At 38.8% G+C, this 18,647-nt stretch overlaps 1 protein-coding gene across 2 annotated transcripts in view; it reads left to right on the top strand.

The window, feature by feature from the left end:
* The first annotated feature begins 385 nt into the window (after positions 1-385).
* Positions 386-18,647, top strand: part of skap1 (src kinase associated phosphoprotein 1) — a 42,767-nt gene continuing 24,505 nt past the window's right edge. For both annotated transcript variants that reach the window (XM_032574474.1, XM_032574473.1), the window contains exons 1-4: positions 386-636; positions 2,742-2,847; positions 3,420-3,445; positions 3,530-3,643. In XM_032574474.1, coding sequence (XP_032430365.1) covers positions 597-636; positions 2,742-2,847; positions 3,420-3,445; positions 3,530-3,643 — 286 coding nt within the window. In that variant the 5' untranslated portion in view covers positions 386-596. The remainder of the gene's footprint in view (positions 637-2,741; positions 2,848-3,419; positions 3,446-3,529; positions 3,644-18,647) is intronic.

Here is an 18,647-nt window from a genome sequence, read left to right as displayed (position 1 = left end):
CTCCTGTTGTAATTTGTTTCCAGAAAACCACATCTCGCAGAGGTCCAATGGTAGAAAATATGAAAATGCTTTTACCGCTGCAGTTCCTCAGAACCTCCACCAGGAAATCTGGTTTGAGTATTTAGTCTTTTTAAAGGACAATTTAACATTTTGAATTCCCCTTAGGTACACACGCATGTACATATTTTTGTACATATTTGTGTTTACTCTTAAGCAATCACAAACAACAGGCAAGATTTTTACAGCGCTGTAATGCAGAAACCTTTTCTCACTATGAATCAGACCTTCATACGTCTCTTCTGGGGAACCAAAATGCAGAGGAAGTCTGTGCACCTGCTCCTCCCCATGTGCAAATCTAGATGCATGCACGGAAGTCTAGTTTCAGTGCAGGAGGACTCAGGTGGTTAGCTGATGTGCCAGTTGATGGTTTGAGTCTTTCTGCCGGTACCAGGCTGTCGTTCCTCGGGGGAGCTGTAGCAGCATGTCAGAGGTTGGATGAAGCTGGGCAGCTTTTTGGGGTAAAGTCATCAAGGATTTGAAAGACAGAACAGGAGTATTGATTCAACTAGTGCGCATCGCATTCGGCAAAACCAGGGATGGGTACAATCCCACACGAGATCCGGAGACTCTTGGATGGTAATGTCTTCATTTCCTGTTAAAATATATGCTGTCACCAACTTTGTTTCTATTTAAATCTAATTGTTGAAGAGTACAGTATGAGGAGGTAGAATTATTTCAACAAAAACAACTTGAATTTTTTTTAGGTTTTGTTCAAAGAGAGTTAAATGAATTTGAGAGCGACTTCCTTTGACAGAAGCCTCGTCTTCACCAGAAGCAGACTTTGTATCAAAGTTTTACCATCAAGTTCACCTCTCTATTTCAGCCGTCACATACAGTAAGCGGCCCCCATCAAGTCGGCATTCACCACATTTGCATGTGGTGCCAAGCTAGATGGCGCAGTGCTCTTGGGGGTCATTTGCATACGTTAGTTTATTTGTGTAATGTGGGGTGGAGGACATAAAAAATTGAATCAGATAAATGATCTGGACCGACTTGTTTGACTTCATCATCATAAAGAAGAGTCTTGTGTGTATTTGTGATACAACCTTCCAGGTCAAAGCTGGTTTTAATACAACAGAGAAAGAAACTGGTTCCGGTTTTCTCCCCTATTTAAGCAACATAAAAAATAGCTAAGCACAGCTAATATTGGCACCTCTGGTAACAATGTGCTCAAAATCCTTAAATCAGTGGAGACTTGGAGATTCCACTCTTCCCACTGCACCTTGTGGACAGATAAACTGGGGTTCACTTTAGGGATTGTTTGTCACCGTTTCAGTTGTTTACATTTTTTATAATAATTGCTCTGACTCTAGATACCAGCAAGTTTAGGCAAGTTGCTTTTCTTCTTGTAGCAAATTCTTGATTTATGGAGAGCGACACGTATGTACCGTTTTTGACATATTTTCTTGTTTCTCCTATTTTGAAGTGTGGGTGGGGGAAATTAGCCTAAGTGTTACAATCACATTTATATCTAAGAAAATCAAAAAGCGATAGATTATAAAATAAATTTCTTTTTACTGAGATTAACTTGAAAAATCAAGGAGAAATCCTAAACATATTCTCTTTACAATAATTTTATAGGACAACTATAGAATTATTGGTCCTCGGTGGGTATTTGGCTTAAAACAGTGACTTTTTTTTTCTTTTTGATAAATATAGTCAAAATAAAGGTCGGATTTTTCTTTTTTGTGTGTGTGAGATTATGCTAGTGCAAGATAAGATGTTTCACTAGCATAATCTTATGTTATGCTAGTAGTTTTGAGGCTTTTTCACATTTTCACCAGGTTGACAACAGAGGTGGAAGGCTTTGTTGTGCTCTATTGGGGAAGCAATGTAACATTAAAATTAATATTCAAAACAAAATGTAAAGAATTGGTGATTGTACTATAAATTAGACTGATCATTACCCCAATATCAATGGATGCAGTATTTGTATAACGGAGATCTGCCTGGACTGAAATATGTGTTGGATAATTGTTTAAATGACACATTAATGAAGCATAAGAGTTTCTGAAGCTTGTGAAGTCATTAAGAAACTCTGACCAACTAAGATGTTTCAAGACCAAGACAAACGTCAGCAAGATGTCAACCAGAACCACATTGTGTTATTGTGTTGTGAAGTGGAAGAAAATTAATCAAGAGTTTTAAGTTCTTTACAAATGAAAGTTGTGTTTTTGCATCTGAACCACTTGAATCACTACTTTGTTCACTTAGAACCACTTTCTGCTGCAGTTAAAGCTGCGGGTCTGTTTGGTATGTCTCAGTCAGTCTTTCACATCAAAAACGAAACATTTTTATTCATCTTTCTTTGGTGAATAGTTTAGGCTCAGTCAGATTAAACAGTGTCTGTAACACCAATTTTCAAGTTGTGTTGTTTTTTTGGGAATTCTACTTCTATTTATGTGTTGACCTCTGTGAGTCATTCAAAATGTGTAATATTGATTTAAACTCCAGATACAGGCTCCGACTAATCACATCTGACCTGAATCAACTAACCAGAATCTTATCTCCATGTAAAAACAGGCAAATACTCATAATGTACTTTGCAGCAAGTTTTGCTGAGCCTTTGCTACCTTTGAACATTTCCTCAGAACAAAGATGTTGCACTCTTAAAATAGTCCAATGTTGTTCCACATGTGGCCCTCCTTACACACTTCTTCTAATGTTTCTGTGCTCCGCAGACTGCGAGTTGTTTGTGACGGAGATCCTTGAGGATGAGAGCCTGAGTGAAAGCGCAGCAGAAACGCGGAAGGTCCTGCTGAATAACTTCCTGGTCGTCCATGCAAGGTAGGCTTATACATCCTGAAATTATCCAATACTAGAGGCGCAGACACTGAGCTGCTGAAGTGTGACGATGTAACTTCACAGCACCATTACTGAACATTTGCTCTTAATGCAGAAAGAAAATTGTGACTCGGGCAGCAATTGCTTTGAATACAGTCTGAATTAGAAAGAACTCGTTTAATCTAATGACACCAACATCAACCCCCCGTTCTTATTTACTTTTGCTAAAGACCTCATGCAACAATCCCTGTTTTTACTCTGATCTTTGAATCTTGTTTTTGCTTTCATGTACAGTACATTCTCCAGGAACAACACAAGAGTTTCACAAAAAGTGAAACTCTTGCATGAACTCTGCTAGCCGACTCCGGAAACTTGTGTTGTCTGCACTGCAGGGGAAAAGGCTTCAGCTGTGTTACAGAAAGCCTGTGGCTTTGTGGTGCACAGCACAGGAAGCAATATTTACTGAATTTCTGAAGTTGTGCTTCTGTCGTGCATTACAAAATATAAAAAGCACAAACAATTTACAAAACAAGCCTTTGATTAGAATTTTGGTTTTTTTTCTTTCATTTTTTCAGGCTTCCTCAGGAATTTCCAGCAAGATGTGAGTAAAATGTTAATCCCTATCATTAAAATGTTTCTACTCTACATGGTCCTTTGTCTTATTTTTCACACACATGTTGCTCAGTTGACTACAGGGACGATGAGGGCTCTGATGACAACCGCAGCTCCAGCCTGGGACGTTCTGCCCCTTCAGACGACGCCTCAGTGTCGGACTACCAGGATGATGGAGTCCCAGAGTGTGAGTTCACAGTAGTTCTGGTTCTGACTCGTTGTAAGTGTCCTGGTGTGTGAGAGGCCTGAACTCAGAGACCTTTATTTTCATATGTTAGTTAAAAATAATAAAGTTGAGCAGTAGAAAGCAATTCTAGGCCTAAAACGGTCATGCAGCTGAATACGTTAGTTCACATAAAGCTAACTTAATTAAGCAATTTAATTCAAAAATTTTAAATATTATGCAGTAATGGACTACACTAGTCATTTTCATTAGTTCTATGTAATATGAAATATCCCTTAGAAACTGAATTCTGAGTTTTAGTCCACTATATGAGCCACAGTGTGTGTGTACTGAATCTATATGATATAGTGTTGTTAAAAATAATTTTTCTCACTTACATGATTCACATTATCAAATAAAATTTAGAATATTAGATGATGATTTAATTTATCAATGAAAAAAAAACTATACAAACCAGCAATGCCCCTATGGTTTACCCCTGTGTTAAATCATGAATTATCTGTTACCTGGGTTTAGTTTCACTACAGATGCTCAGGTGGGATGAGTGCCAAACCCGTAGAACCAAGAAATAATTTCAGTCAAACCTGTTTGACAACAAGAAGTAGAAGAAAGTCAAGAACTGGTCATAAACAGCCAGTTTATCTGTATACGTCTAGCTCTCGGGAAAGGGTTGTAGAGTTATTTCCAAAGCTTTGGGTCTCCACAGAACTACAGTGAGAACCGTTATGAATAAACAGAGAAAACATGGAACAGATGAGCCTTCCCAGGAGAACCAAAACTACTCCAAAAGTGAATCAGGAGGTCACAAAAGAACCCTGAACCACAGCTTTAGCAATGCAGGCATCAGTTGGGGCCAGTTAAGGCCAATGTTTATGTTTCAATGATAAGAAAAAGGCTGGTCAAAATGGCCTCATGGGAAAGTTTTAAGACCAAAGCCACTGCTGACCACATAGAACACAAAGGTCCAGCTGAGGTTTCCTTCAAAGCATCTCTACAATCCCCAAGACGTTTGGGAAAATATTCCCAAAACTTTAGGTGTTTTGGGAACTTTAGGTGTTGATAGCCGTCTCATCTGGAATAAAACTAACTTACTCATACTAAGAGTCAAACATGGTGGTGGTAGTGTGATGGTCTGGGGCTGCTTTAGGGTGATTTTCTGCAATTGATGGATCGATGTAATTAAAAGATCCTGAAGGAGAATGCCTGCCCGTCTGCACATGACCAGGCACTCAGTTATACTGGAGGTATGCAGCAGTGATCCAAGGCTCACCAACAAGTCTACCTCTGAATGGCTTTACAGCGGCCTAGTCAATGTCCGGTCTTAAATCTGCTTGAGATGCTGTGAAATCAGCTTGAACAGGCTGTTCATGCTGGGAATCTCTTCATCGTGGCTGAATGTAAATAATTCAGCAGGTTTCCTCCACGGCGCTGCCAGTTTTTGATATAGTTGACTTTAGTTGTTGCTGCTAAGAGCAGCACAACCAGTTGTTAGGTTTAGGGTGCAATTGTTTTCTTCACATTCAGACATTCAGCCATGTCCATTTGGTTAGCCTTTTTCCCCTCAAAAAAGAATTAACTTTAAAAATGCAGTTTGTATTTAGAAGCGTCTTTTAATGAGCATTTGACACATTTAAGTTTGACAAAAACACAAAAGCAAAAAAAAAAAAATCTGAAAGAGGGCGAATATTTTATTACAATACCGCATTCTCAGTTATTTTCAACTGAATTATATAGCAGGGTTTTCTAATTCATAGAGGTACAACCTATATAATTAGTGTAAATGTGTTTTCACTGGAAAAGCTACAAATTGAATGGGAAGAAGGATGGGTTGGTGTGCCAGGAGGCGATACGCTTCTCCTCCGAGAAAGCCACGGCTTTAGTTCATTATCCTTGTTGTCGAAGCTGCTCCTCACCGCAGGAAGAGCAGGTGGATCATTTCGTTGCATATTGCAGCACATCCTCTAAATGTGAAAAATTAAGAGAGAATGGGGGGGAAAAAGGCAGACCACCCCGTGTGAAACTCCTCTCCTACTTCTCTGCCCGATGACATCGGTGACTCCTCCTCCCTGATTCCTCTTCCTCTCTCCCCCCTGGCCTCTTCTGTACCTGGAGAAATGCTGCTGGTGGGTCACACAGACCTGAATGGTGACCTAGAGCTCCCTCCTGTGGCAAAACCCTCAGCTTCTGGTTTTGTCCTTTGTGCGTCTTGTGTGTGTGGCTAGTGGGAGGCAGCCCACACATGGTGGAGGCTTTGTAGCTGCAGGCTAATGCAGTGATTTATTGACCCACAGCCCTTCTATTCTTTCCCAACCGGGTTTGAAATACAACACTGTACCTGAGGGGCCATGTGTGTTCCATCCCTCCTCTCCCTTTTATCAATCTTTCCCTCTATCTTCCTTTCTCCATCCTGCCGCCCTCTCATTCAGACTTTTAGTATTTCTGACTCTAATAGCCCTTGACGTGACACGCCGCAGGTGGGCATTATGGACTCTGCGGCCTCAGGTGTCCACCTCTGCTGTTTGTCTTGCTAAAGCTGGATGCGCGAGGAATTTTCCTCATATTCAAAAGAAAAAAGAATAATTTCAGTCATTTTTGGATGCCGTTGGTTAACGCCAGCTGGGTTGAGTCAAGCCTGATCCCTTATTTGGAAACGGCTTAATGAACTTCTCTGCCTTCGGAAGAGAAACTACTGTTTGTCTCGCTGGAAAATAAATAAATCACAACAGATGGTGTGAAGATAGAGCACAATTAGACTAGACAATAATGACCATTTTTCTTTTTTAAAATTTTCAGAGTAAATAAGGAGAGATTTCCTTTGGGAAGCAAATAAAATCGAACCATACAAGGCTGAAAAGTTTCCCTTAAGGCTATTCTGATAACTACAAATTGCTCCGTCTGTTGATGTGGTGTGAGATACTTAAAGCTCAGTGTCGTGCTATTATGTGCTAAATGTGAGGAATGGTTATTCGTCTAGCGCAGAAAAATATGCTTATTCTTTTATTTTCTCTCAAATTGGAACAAGTTTCCTGTTTGTTTTATTTTGCTGATCGAACATTAATTGGAACATTTTGTCTTAAAAAATGCGTCGCAGCAGCGGGTCTGTTAGCGCTCGGAGGCAGCAGCCATGTTGGCGTAGGGAGCGCTCTGTGTCCTTACTGAAAGGGCATGCGGAGTTCATAGTTCATCCTGTGTTCACCGAAAGAAATGGCTCAGGCGTTTCTGCAGGGCGGTCTGTTTCCGAGGAAGAGGGGGTGTTAGTGGGGAAAAAAATGACATGAGTTCTTAATGAGATCATTTCTGGACCGACAGCTATGCACGATGACAATTTGGGATTAAAATTCTTTCTTTTTTTTTTTTTTTCCTGACTAAAAACCATGAGGATTTATTCGGGGACTGATATGGTGATTGATTCAGCTCTTTTTCGCGTTTAATCATTCGATTTTATGTGAGTCTACTGTACACAATGGAGACTTTGTGACCGGGAGGATGTATGAGCTGCGGTGATCGACTGCCTGCCTTCGCCGCACTGCGTTCCCCTAACCAGTGAGTGAGTGAGTGTGAAGTCGATGGCTGCTTTTACACACAGGAGGAGCCTGCGCCGTTTGATTAGATGCAGTGGCCTGTTGTCTTCAGTGGACTGGGTGACACCAGATTTGTAATGGCTGACAGGAACAGATGGAGCCTCCTTTGTTAGCCCGGGTGTCTGCATGGTAATGTGAACTGAGTTTCACCCACCGACCGCACCCGTGACCCGACCGCGCCTGCAGCCTCACCCCAGCTCCGTCTGCCAACCCCTCCCCACCCTCCCGTCGTGGCAGCCCCGATTTGGGGTCTCGCGCCCCGTTTTAAGGAATTTTTATTCCATCACATAACCATTCCAGCACATTATGCGTAGATAAACAAGTACATGCACAAGCTCTCCTCTTCCCCCCTCTGGCGTGAAAGAGCTCTTTTAACACGTGTGGACGCCCCTTCACACAGACACAGACAGACCCCAGGAGACAGCTGGAGATGTGGGACTTTTAGCCCCTTCATGCTGTTTGCAGGTCAAGTTTACGAAGTCAAAATGGCCTGTTTGTTTTTCTTTGATTGGGGAGCTCTGCTGGGGGCTGCGGGATGTTTGCTGTGAAGCAGCGGCGGTGGCAGAGTGCCGCGGGAGGAGCTTTGTTTCAAGAGGCGTGCAGAAAAAGATGGCACGTTCGATGTGTCGCTCTACCTCTTCGTGATCGGTGGGTTTCTGGGATTTACTCAGGTGTGATTGAAGCCATCAAAATGTATTCTGAAAAACATTTTTTTTATTTTGTTTTTCATCTTAAAATTCACTAACTGAGATTCATATTTGATTGTTAAACCTTTTAAGGTTTATGATTTTCTTATGAATTATGATCCTCTATTAGTCTCTCCCTGTTGAACATTAAAAGCTGAATCTCATTTTACCCAATGACCCTCATTTTTAGCCCTAAAAGTCGACTGTCCATGTTGTTTTTGTGGAATTTTTTAGCCTTTGAAAACAAACGTTTTTAGGGAAACATTTGCACTGCGAACACACCAAATTTCTCCAAGTAGTTTCTAGTGGAAATAAGACAAATTAACTGACAAGTGACTTTTCAAGAAAATCCAGTTGTTTTTTTTTAAGTGAATCATTCCTTAATATCGATATAAAAAAGTACTATTTCCACTGGCAGATTATTTCACGTATAACAAAATTTTTCCCATGTTATAGGTGAAATAATGTGCCAGTGGAAATAGTTCTTTCTCATCAATATTAAGGAATAATTAATTACAACAAGCTCCTATCGTGCTGAAAAGTTACTTGTAAGTTAGTTTTGTCTAAGTGTACTAATATATTTGCACGAGAAACTAGATTAAAATACCTGGTAAGATTTAGTGTTTTTTGTATGCAAAATAATTCACAGCTTTGAGGAAAAGTAAAGAAACTGGTAACAAAAACTGAAATGAATTGACAGGATATTTGATATATGAATTACATTTATTAAGGTGATTTTTATGTAGGTTTGGTGATTCGACCTTGTTCCTGCCTGTGTCAACCAGTTTCACTTTTACTTTTTAAAGAAAACTACTGTGGATAGTTGTTTCATAATTTTCAGTTTTGACTGAGCAATTTGAATGTTATTACTCTGACAAAACTACAAACCCAATGTTGCAGGGAAGCCCTCTGGAAAATAATTTTTCTACAGACATTCAGACTTCTCTGCAAACTTTAGTGTTTCTGCTCCTGAAACTGACTTTTTGTTTGTAGGCATTTTACTTCCTCTATGTCTGTCTTGACGTGACATAACCCCAGTGAACTTGAGTCACACGTCAGAGCCACTCCAATTTAACTTGACAAGGTTATATAGCTTGCATAAACTAATAGGTAAGTTGTTTTTTTATTATTAAAATAAGTTAAAATCATGTTATGCGTTTCATGTGGGTTTAAAGTCTTAAATTTAACTCACTGAATCTTCTATTACTCATAAAATGTACTAAAAGTAAATCTTTACTGCTTTCAATTTTTTAAAATCTAATTTTCAGATGAAAAAAGAGAGGAAATGGCATTTCATACCTCTGTTTTTAAAATATTATATATATATAAAAATATACACTGTATATTACTTTTGTACATACTTTACTATGCTCAAGTCATTCTTATTATGAATATACTTCAGCTATGCTAGTCTTTAAGTATAGTTTAAGTCTGCAGATTTTTATCAAATACTATCAAGTATATTTTCTGGTTTTTTTATATTGCCAATATGCGATTGAAAGCACAAAATATATTTAAATTACAATACTGCAGATTTATGTTGCTGGGTTATGTTTTGTATTGCATTTTTACTTCTTAAGTATAAAAATAGTGTCTGCTAATCAGTGATCCTCTAGAACTGATCAGACTTTAAGAGGAGTATCCAATTTCTCAGTGGAGGATTCTAATGGGGAAGGAAAATGCTGGGAAATGGGATTCAACCATTTCGTCTTACATTCAAAACGTTTCTGTCTGTGAAGACATTTTGGCCAATCTTATTTATATTTCAGAAAAACCCTTAAGCTACAACTTTGAATTAGTTTAAATTCCCAGTAATTAGGAACAACATTTTCTTCAACTTGTAGAGAGTGACAAGGATATTGAAAAGCACCGTGTGCCATAAGCAGACAGAGGAGCTGATTAGAGACGCAACAATCAAGTGGCCAGTTGTCCTTTGATAGGTTTCGATCTGTTACTGGAACATCAAATACTGAATTAATGAATTATTATAAATGCGTCAACCAACAGCATGCACTTTGATACACCTTTTTAAAGTTTAATATGAGCTGGGGTAATCAAATTTTCTCTTAGATTCAAATCTGTACTTATCAAAGAAAATGAAATACTCGTATAAAATTTGGAATTAGCAAATTAGATCTCAAAGAAAACCAGCTATTGGTATCAACCCAGTAAAGCATTAATGGTGCATCTTTACATTATTCGTTTTGACTAAAATAATCCTTAACAGTTCTTCTTCTCTAAGTTGACTCGTTGTTTAATTAAGTCATACTTTCAGGGACGTTTGTTCAACCCGGACTGTGACTGCTGTCTCTGCCGGCCCAATTTCCTAAACCAATTACTGGCACCAGTACGCGAGTTGGACAACCAATTTGAACTTATGTCACGCTGTTGCCCATTTCTCATTTGAATATGAGGGGCCAACGCACAGCAACATTATTACACCGTGCTTGTAAATAGAATATTAAATCTAAACTCTGTCATTTTGGCTGAAGCTTGGAAAAGCCATTTAAAAGTGAAGCGCTTGTGAGAGTGCATGCCCGACCCTCTTGGCTGGTGATGTAGGAAAATGACGAAGCCATCTGACAGACTGAAGCGCCATTAGTGGGTTAATCTGCGGTGTTTAATGTGCCAACTGGCTTTTTGTTTGTGACTTAGTCAGATTTTGCAGAAAGAGAACGTTGAAATGTCGCTGTTCTGTAGCGGTTCCAGTTTTTCCTCCTGGTCTCTGATTTGTCTCTGGCCTCTTTACCGATAATTTAGCTCCTTTTTTTTTTTTTCCTCTTCGTGCTGTCGGCCCACTTACTGAACTTTTGACCTTTTGACCCGCTTGTTTGGCCAACCTGTGACCTGTCTGCAGTCTGTTCAGAGATGTGTGAAGGATCGGCCCCGGCGTCCCAGAAAAAAACCACCGTAAATCACAAAGTTTCTTTCCACTCCGACAGTCATTTACTGTATTTGATCGTCAGAATATCTGCCTGGAGATTCATCTCTCGCCGTGTTCATTGGTGTATGGATTTTGTGACATTTGGATAGCGGCTCCTCGTTTGCAAGCAAGCGAGGAATATGTTAATGACTTTCACTCCTCCTTTCTCTCTCCTTCCCCTCTCCTGCTCCGGTTGCTGTCTGCGTGCTGTTTTAGAAGGACGCTCACGCGTTACGAGGCAGGCGCTGGGATCTGTACATTGCTGCGAACGTTCGCCATCGGGGTTCAAAAGTTCACACAACTCCCCAAGGGCTACTGTGCTGCTGCAGATGCTGATAGTCTTTTCTTTCTCCCTCTCTCCTGGCTGCCTTTCTTTCCCTCTCTCCCTCGCTGTTTACACTATTAATCTTGTACACTCTCCCTGACACACTCACTCACTCGGCCTGCAAGAGAGCGGCTTGAAGGGGGGATTTGGACGTATTTAACCGAAGAGCATCCATCACTCTCATCTCCGGCCTGAAACCCCCCCCGCCCCACTCTAAAGCCCACATCGGGATTTTTAAAATTTTATTTATTTATTTTTTTTGGCTCCTGGTTCGTTTGCCCTCTGATGCAGCTCCCCTCTCATTTTCTTTGTTTTATTGTTGCGCCGCATATAATTACATCCCTCCGTCGGCGCTGCCCGAGCTCGCCGATGAAACCCAGGGAAAACGGCCGAAGCTAAATGCACGGCCGTCCATCTGTAACGAGGCGCAGAGGCAGAATGCAAAGTGGGAGAAAAGCAGGGGCAGGGTGGCTCCTAATCTCCCCCAGAGCTGTCAATGTCACAGACAAATAGCAAAACTATCAGATGCGGCGGGTTCACCCAGAGGTGAGCGTTCCCAGGTACCTCCTGCATTCACTCCCTCTCTTTCTCTTCCTTCCTCGCAAATGAGAATTTGATTTTGCCCTCCACTGGAATCCATTTCTGGAGATGAATGAAGTTTCAATGCCAAGCCCAGGTGGCCCCGCTGATTTCTTAGGGAAATAAATGGAGATGGGAGAGATGTGTTGGCCTGTACACAGACAGTGACACGGCGGCGTCCGATACCTCCGGGATCCCTCTGTTTAATTGTCGCTGTAACATAGCACTTTAAGGTCATTAACACACTCTGGCGTTATTCAAAGATTTTGGGGATGCATCGCTCCTTACAGCGGGATCTTTTGGCTGCGCGTGCCAAGTGGGATAGGGCTTGTATACTGTTAGGAGATTGCTTATCTACAATGGCAATTTTTACCATTGATTTGTGGCGGCCTTTGCTTGCAAGCAGGATTATGGGAAAGAAATCAGAAGCCCTTTGACTGGGAACAAATTTTATTGTGAGCAACTGTAGTTTCATTAGAAAAATGCATTTAGATAATTAATTTCAGTATAAATATTCCCGGCTGCACTAATCAAAAGTAAATGAACTTCTTTTATGAAATATCAGCCTCGAACAAACATGATGGAATTGTTTCTTTTCATGCAAATCTGATAATTTAACTTCATTTAATCTCGGTTGCTGTCAGACAGATTGCAGCTGAAGAAAAAGGACATGATTTAAAAACCTGATCAATATTGTGGAAGGCATTTATTTTAAGGAGATGATTCCACTAATGTTATTGTTTTATTACGTTTTCTGAGTTCTGACTTAAAATAACAAACGTCTCTTGTAGCTGATTACTGACTATCGGTAGCAACCATTTTAATGCTGTTATTGATTATTTTAATCAAATGTACCTAGCAACAGATGTTTTAAAATGTTTGTGAATTTAAAGAAATCTTTAAAACCTTGTTGTTGTTTTTCTCTCTTTCTAGTCAAATACCGATTATAGTATTAATAGTTACTGAAGTATTAATTAGAAATGTTATTTTATTGCTTCATTAAGAAAAAAAACATTTTTGAAGAAGGGGGGAAAAAGAAATTAAAAAAGATATTGGAAAGGAAAATTACTTTGTGTTACTTTCTCTTATGTATGAATTGGAAAAAATATAAATCTATATTTATATTAAATCTATATTAAATATTTATCAGTAATATTGCATATTTTGATCCGCTTGCACAGAGTTTTAGAGAAACACTTGGAAAAGCAAACAAAATATTATTTTGTTTTAATTCAAAAATTTGTCTTTTACCTAATAATTATTTTAAAAAATTATTTATTATTATTGATATCACTTCTACTGCTAGTAAAAATCACAATAACAAGGAGAAAATGGAATATTAAACAAAAACACAAATAATAAATAAAAAAAGCCTAATTATTCTTCCCTTTCCTGTGAGGGTTTGGTCTGGATCTTCTCAGTCAAATTTAATTTATTGACACCTGTTGTCTGTTGTTAATTTAAGAAAAGCGTTTAATAATGATAGCGTTACAAAAAGAATTTATTAGCGTGAGACGTATCTGAAGTCACAATAATAAAATGAACGCGGTAATAGGTTGAGTTACGAGTCACGCAGCACTCTGCAGCTCACTGATCCTCATTTAGATTTTATTTAAATTATTTGATCAGTAAAATCCGAGCATTTTTAAAAGTGCACTGATTGTATTTCAAAGGGAAGCGCTTTTTCTTTTATGTCTTTCCCTTTAGGCTATACCATCGACTGCACTATGTCACTTTTTTTCCCCACAGATATACCAGCTCCTCTGCGGGCTCAAACACCTCCATTGCAGTTATTTGTATTCTTACTTCTGTGTTTTCTTTTTGTTTCTGTCGGCGAATCAGCGGAAAACCATCCCCAGCGATTAGAGGATCATTGTATCCGCAGTTAAGCATTTGAATAGTGGTAGTAAATCTAGAAAAGAGAAATTCAGGGTTGCTATAGACACTGCTTATAGCTGCCCAGGGGGAAGCCGGTGTCACATTGTAAATTTAGGCCCTTAGTGTCTTTAGAGTGGCCGGTCTGTGATGTCTGAGAACAGAGCAGATCTGAGCCCTGACTTGACATCTTCTCCTGTATGAAGAAAAAGAAGAAGGAAAAACATATTTTTTTATGAGCTGTGTCAAATATAATAGACCAAGTCGCACGAGGAAAAAAGGAGCCACCAAAATGACTTAGAAAGTGTTATAAAATATTAATGTGATGATTTTGTCCTGCTAAACGCTTCACTCCGCCACACGAAGGCTGATTTGTTGTTCAATCAGACTGACATTTTGATCTTAAAAGAAAACAACAAAAAAAATCCCAAATCCTTTCTGCATAAATTCCTGCTGCCATTAAGCATTATTAGACTGTGACACAGTCATCATGCAGCCTGATATAATGCACTGCATGTTTTCTTTGGTTCAAACACATGCATTAGGAGGTTCTAAACATGGTTTATGTATCGATGACTGAAGTCCTAATCAAATCAGGGGAGGGAAGGAGGGCTGAGGAGACATTGTGCCCTTAACCTCAGTGCCTCTCAGTCTCTCTCCTCCTTTCTGACGGCCGCCTTGCTGGAGGGACTCACAGCAGAGGCCTCCCACTGTAATGAGGAAAAATGTATCAATTTAGCTCGGCCTGCACACAGATTGAGCGCCGGGTGGGTGAAGGTGCACTGAGTGAATCCTTTTTCCTAATCAAGGACGGTATTGGAGAGGATTGCGGTCTCGTTCACCTCGTCTGTAGAATCAGCAGCATTCCTGCCGGCAGCCCCCTCAGGGCCGGGGAGCCTCTCCGTGCCTTCTGTTTCACCTCATCAGCTGAGTTCACGCGGGGGTCAGGTCCTGCCCCCTGATGCTGCATTCAATGCAATACCTCTTGTATCGAAAGGCGGTGTGAATGCCTCCCCCCCCCCCACCCCCCCACCCGACTCAAGGACGGCACAAAGCAGAGAGAAAACATATAACTTTCTGATCTGATGGTCAGCTTCTGCTTCTAGGGGTCACATTAGAACAAACCAGCACTGAGCAGCGCTAGCTGATGCTAAATGCTGTGATATACTGCGTTTATCACTATATCTGGTGTAGATTTCAGTTATTCTTGGTGAAAATCTTCTTTTTAAAATTAGATAAATAACATTATTTGTCGGAAATTTACAAATTCAAAAAGAAGACTGCTTGGATGTTGATGTCAAATAAACAAATATTATTCTATTTATGTTCTTGATTTAGACAAAAAAGACAGACTCTTTCTGAACATGTTAAAGATTTAGAATGACCGTTTTCCCCCTATTTGTGATATCTTTGAGCTAAAACATAGTAAAAAAATTAAAATATTGTGATTGCAATAAAGGAACAAAAGTAATCATTAACACAGGATTATAAAAAAAAAAACAGGGTTCCTCAGCGCAAAGAAGAAAGAAAATATATCTTCTCGATCTTATTTTCAGTATTGTATAAGAATGAGAAGCTGACATCCGTTTTCACATGAATAATAAAAAAATGATTTCCTGAATCACAATCAGACGAAATAACCGCACCGACTAGTCCAATTTTAGCTCTTTTGTAACTTCTTAAGCTAAAAGATTTATGCCTATCTCAAAACTGTCGTAGCTCATAAAACCAGGATCATTTTTAACAAAAACAACAAAATAAAACCTCTGCGGGCAGTTGGAAAGAGAGAGTATAATTTTCAGATTTTTCAGATTTTATTGCCAGTTCTACAGATATTTTATCACCGACTGATAAACACAGTGGTTTACAGCTGGTGGAGTTTATTTTGCAATAAAACATTTAGTTTCTCCCTAAGAAAATGTGATAGCTTTCTGATCGAATGGTAGCCAATAAATATTATGATGTCCTGCTGCTGTATGATTTTTCTATAATTTGGGATCAAGCTTTTTCTTTTTGATATTTTACATTTAGAGATCTGACTAAAAGTCTCCCTGCATGTTCACGTTGAGACAAGAGACAGTAGTGAAGAAGCTGACTTCAGTTTATAGATTTTCATTTGTAATGGAAAAGGAAAAATAGCAGCTGGTTTCCTGAATTATGACTAGGTAATAGAATAAAGCAAAAATAAAAAATAAAAGACTCCTGATGAATGAATAAAAAGAAAATATGTGAAAAGTTTTCCCAGAGCAAAGAGAAAATTATGTTGTAATCTTATAGACATCAGAGTTAAGCCCAGTTCCCTTTGATAATGTGCAAGCAAGAAAATATAAAAATATATATTACATGTAGAAGGTATACATCTAACATTTGTGATTTAATATAATTTTTTCACTTAATATATTTTCTTTACCAACTGATTAAAATAGAAGCCCATCAGTCTGTGCTTAGTATGCACATCTAATATGCATAATAAGAAAAGCATTTAGTTTGATTTTAAGAATATATAAATTTTAGCCATATATTTTTTAACATTTTAATGTTTTTTTTCCTTCTGTTGTATTGTTTTTTTTATATTTGTGAAGTACTAGTTTATTTGTATCTCTAAACGTTGCTGAACACATAAACACAATTTATATTACTGTAGAAATCAGAAAATGAAGATTGTGATCAATCTCTTTCAATATAGAAATGTATTTATGACTTCATGGAGTCGACCTTTTTCTCGCAGTTAGCAAGAAAAAGATCCAAAGATCTCGCAAAATGTTTTGTTTCAGAATTCATTTGTAATCTTCTCAGCTTTGCGTATCTTTATTATAGAGTTCATGCTGACATTTCCGTTTAATCACTCAATAAGTTTAGTCTTGGTGCCGTTATTCCCAGCCACATTTTCCAGAATTTCTTAATGCCTTTACTCTCTTAAATTGCATTAACAAAAAACGAGGGCCGTTTGTTAGAATAAAAGTGCTTTTTCAAAGTAACGACTTTTAAGCAGGTATTAAACATACATTTTGTTGAGCCCACATTTCTGTGTTCAAAATGTTTTTCATTGATCTGAGATAATATTCTAATGTGTTTTCATCAGATGTAAGCAGAAAATCATCATATTTAACAGAAGTAAAGATCTGAAAACCCCAGTCTGTGTGGAAATAATCTATATAATGTTTCACTAAGTGGACTGGGTTACTGAAACAAATGAGCTTTTCAATAATATTGTAATTAATTTATATGACTGTCACGTTCCTGAATCTATCTGACATTTTCTAGATAGATGCTTCATTAAAAAGGCCATTGATCTTTGCTAATAATTCAGACCAGATTTCTCTTCTAAATGATTCACAGATGTTCTTCAGATGTATTTTTTGTAAACTCTGAAATTGTTGAAAACAACATAATTGATTGTATTGAATAATCATAAAAAGCCTCCTAGACTTTTACTCAGAATACAAAATTGACAGTGTAATTAGTCTTTTTAAAAAAAAAAAAATTTTTTCTCTCTCTTCAAAATTAAATCTTGAATGTAGAAATCATAATAAATACAATCACAGTGATGTTCATTTTCTTGATTCATGATTGAAATCTAATGGCATTTGATTAAACAAACAAAATGAAATGTCATCTTCAGTCTTAAGTCAGGCAAAATAATACAGAACAATATGAGTTTTTTTTTTTGCTTTCAAAGCAGACTGATTAATGGAAATAAAAAAATGACATTTTAATCATCTCAAAACTCTTCTATGGAGACTAAATTACAGGGAACAAAAATGTAGGATAATGTTGAGGGAAATATGTATAGCATGCACATATTTATCCTGTAAGCAGAGTATCATGTGACGCCACACACTGATGAAAATTTTATGGCCTGGGATTTGTAAAACTCTGACCTTTGACCTTCTTATCACTGATCTCAGCTGATCAAGGGGCAACTGGCATTTTACAGATTGATTGGTTCATCTCTGATATTTGTTTATTATAGGAGCAGATGTGTTTTATAACAGAATTTTATAACAAAAAGAAAGATGATTGCAGAATTCAGATTTTCAACTGGCTTTAACAGCCCATGTTAGCGGCTAGCACATCTAGCACTGAAAAAAAGGCAGTCTCCGTGTGTCTGTCCATAAGAATGTAGATCCTTACCTGAACTCTGAGATTTCCAAATGCCTACTAGCATTTAAACGTCCAGCACACTCCATGACAGACTGAGGTTTAAACCTCAAATGGATAAAACGACAACTTTGTGTTTTCACTGATGGGCTAAAGATCCGATTTTTGAGTTGCCACCATCACCAATCAGGGTCAGTCAAGCTGAAAATCCTCCGTTGACCACTACTCACTTCAAATATTGATTCTGCAGAGATTTGTTTGTGTGTTAAATGGAAAACATAACGCAGTGGTTCTGACATGTTTCCCTGCTGCGGCTGAATCCTGTCGGTGCCTTTCTCTCCCATCCGACTGCCTAAAACACACGCTGCCACTCATTTCTCCAGCACCATCAACATCTTCAGCCCGTTTCAGTGCTTTCATACCCTCTTTTGTTGGGTTATGACCACCGTTGGATCTAATGTAACATGCGAATCTTCCCACTCGACCATTTCCCTTCACTTTGATTCACTTTCCTTCCAGCCTTTGATTGACTTTCAGCCCAACTAAAGTGGATTTTAATGAGAGAATACATTAACTCCCTCTGGTCATGCGAGCATAAATCAGCTTTTTCTTGCGGGATCCACTGCTGAGCTCATACCGCCATGCTGAGGGAGTGTGAATAACCAAATGAGAGATTGCGGCTGTGGCGAAACTGCTGGCAGCTCAGATGCATCGTGGCCCGTCCCCTACGAGTTTAACATGAGTTCAGGACGCCGACAGAACGGATCGCTTGTCGCCACGCGGGTCAGCTCGCTCCTGGGAGCCGCCCTTTCGTCAGGATCAATTAAACACATATTTCTGGTCGATTTCTATTGATTATTTCCTCCCATTTGTAAATTGGGTGACTCAGATCTTTTTCTTGCCGATGAGCACCATTAGATTTAGTTAGCATGGACCT

This window comes from Xiphophorus hellerii, chromosome 10 (assembly GCF_003331165.1).
Source record: "Xiphophorus hellerii strain 12219 chromosome 10, Xiphophorus_hellerii-4.1, whole genome shotgun sequence".
Taxonomy (NCBI): Eukaryota; Metazoa; Chordata; class Actinopteri; order Cyprinodontiformes; family Poeciliidae; genus Xiphophorus; species Xiphophorus hellerii.
The sequence above is the reverse complement of the archived record's forward strand: the minus strand, read 5'-3'. Positions and strand labels throughout refer to the sequence as shown.